Raw genomic sequence first — 2,089 nt, forward strand, 5'->3', positions numbered from 1 at the left:
ATGTCTATGCCTGCGTGCATTAGAATATATCAAACATTCACATAACTAAAACGAGCACATTACTTATGCAATTAAGCCATTCAGAAAAGCACCTATGACAGCCCTCCCCCGTCCCCGACGAGACAGCCTCCCCGCCGAAGGCCGTGCTCGCACTCGCCCGCCTCGCCTTCTGTCGCGTCTTCTGCATCGAGTGGAAGAGAGCGTTCGTTCGTGCGAGTAACATTTTTCACTGCGGGGGGCAAATAATCGAGTTACGTGGTGTCTTGTAATGGTGGATGCGTGAAAGTGTTCAGAGAAATATAGTGATTATTTTGGCCTGCGTAAGCCTCAAGGTGGGTAGGTATTTTTATATTGTTTTGGGATTCGACGCATTTTGGAAAGCATTCGAACACGGCGTCTGGGTAAACAAGTGGACGGCGGGTCGTGGGACGTCGCTGGGGAATTTGGGGTTTTCAGCCTTTATTCGTGTGATATTTTCCGTGGGTTCTTGTGAGGAATAACGACGAGAGGTTAGTGATTTCGAGGGCGTTGCGAAGCGGCCTTCTGCATATGTAAATGGTGTGAAATTTGACGGAACTCGATTCATGGACGCCTGGCCAGAGGGAATGCCTACTTTCCTCTTAATGTGCGGTTTGTGAAAATGCGCATTCCGAGGGCTTTTGCGCTGGTTTCATTTGCCATTATGTGCTATGCCAAATTTAGATAAGCACTTTCTATTAGTCTGTGCCGAGGTGGAGTGCTCTGTGTGCATGATACTACGTTTTACCGGTGGTAGGGTGTGTACTGACTGCCATTCAGCGGTATCTATTGAAACATGCCGTTTTGGTCGTTATAGGCCTCTCCTTGAAGTGTTTTTGAACACGAAATAACCATCTTCGATATTGCTGTTGTATCGGTCTCGCTTGATGTTAACAGACATAATTATGGAAACTATTCTATGTCATTAATCAAAGTTTCACGCCAGAATTTGGCAATCTATAATACATATAATAACACTAATATTTACACACATGATAACTAAACAAAATTGAACTGTATGATATGATACCTTGTCCCTTACGCTGTTCACTTTGACAAAGGCCAACAAACATCCTACATATATTTTGGCAATTTAGGAGTTCCTTCTTTTGCCATGTATTGCATAGGGTGACCAGAAGTTCTTTTTAGCCATATTATAGGGACATGGTGTAGGAGTGCAAACTCCAAATTGCCGTAGGGACCCTGTTTGATTTATGATTGTACGTTATTGTCTTTTTGCAGGGGTGAGTGTCATTTTGATTCCTTTTGTAATGTAGTGTTGGTTTAATTTTCCTCTTTTGGTGCAGTGTATTTTTAACATTTTAAGTAAGAAGCTTACGTCTGATTCACCTTTCAATTATGCATTATGTTCTTCCAGGTAGGATAGATTGTCGTGATGCATATCGCAATTGAAGGATGCTCCCATGGAGAGCTGGACACCATTTACAACTCTGTGTCACGACTGGAGCAGATTCATGGTTTCAAAGTGGACCTCCTCCTCTGCTGTGGAGATTTTCAATCTGTGCGCAACGAGCAGGATCTGAAGTGCATGGCCTGTCCAGTCAAATACATGGATATGCGTGATTTCTACAAGTAAGTTCTCTAGTTTTGATCGTCAGTAGCTGTAATTATGTGCAGGAAGCTAGCATTCTCATATTGTTTAATTTTGCCAAAGTTGGTAATACTAGTGATTAATTTACATTATGGTTCGAACTGCTTTGTGAGGAAACTACAGAGTGCTCTGTGTGTTCTCTGCTGTACTTGTTGATAAAGTTTTGTAAACGGAATGTTGAAATGAGCACCAGACCGGAAACTTCATACATTTGGCTTCTAAATTGGCTTTACAAAAATCCTCTTATAATGACTACAAGCTTGATGTAATAAAATTTGTCAATTATATCAATCCATGACTCACTGTATTTCTATGTTATATATTTTATTATAGTTGAAGGGACTCCTGGGTAATTCATTATATTCCAGACTCTGTCACTAGAGATTAGTCCCAAACTCCACATCACAAGATGTATTCAGTAAACAAAGTTACCAGTGACTAGGCATGACTGAGGGGAAG

The 2,089-nt window shown here is 41.6% G+C and overlaps 1 protein-coding gene across 1 annotated transcript in view; it reads left to right on the forward strand.

Annotated features, from left to right (window-relative positions):
• Positions 1-396: 396 nt before the first annotated feature.
• LOC119582079 (lariat debranching enzyme A-like) overlaps positions 397-2,089 on the forward strand; it is a gene marked incomplete at its 3' end in the record, with an annotated part of 8,839 nt that continues 7,146 nt past the window's right edge. Inside the window, exons 1-2 of the mRNA XM_037930327.1 lie at positions 397-509; positions 1,397-1,611. Coding sequence (XP_037786255.1) covers positions 1,415-1,611 — 197 coding nt within the window. The remainder of the gene's footprint in view (positions 510-1,396; positions 1,612-2,089) is intronic.

Source organism: Penaeus monodon, chromosome 15, assembly GCF_015228065.2.
Source record: "Penaeus monodon isolate SGIC_2016 chromosome 15, NSTDA_Pmon_1, whole genome shotgun sequence".
Lineage (NCBI taxonomy): Eukaryota > Metazoa > Arthropoda > Malacostraca > Decapoda > Penaeidae > Penaeus > Penaeus monodon.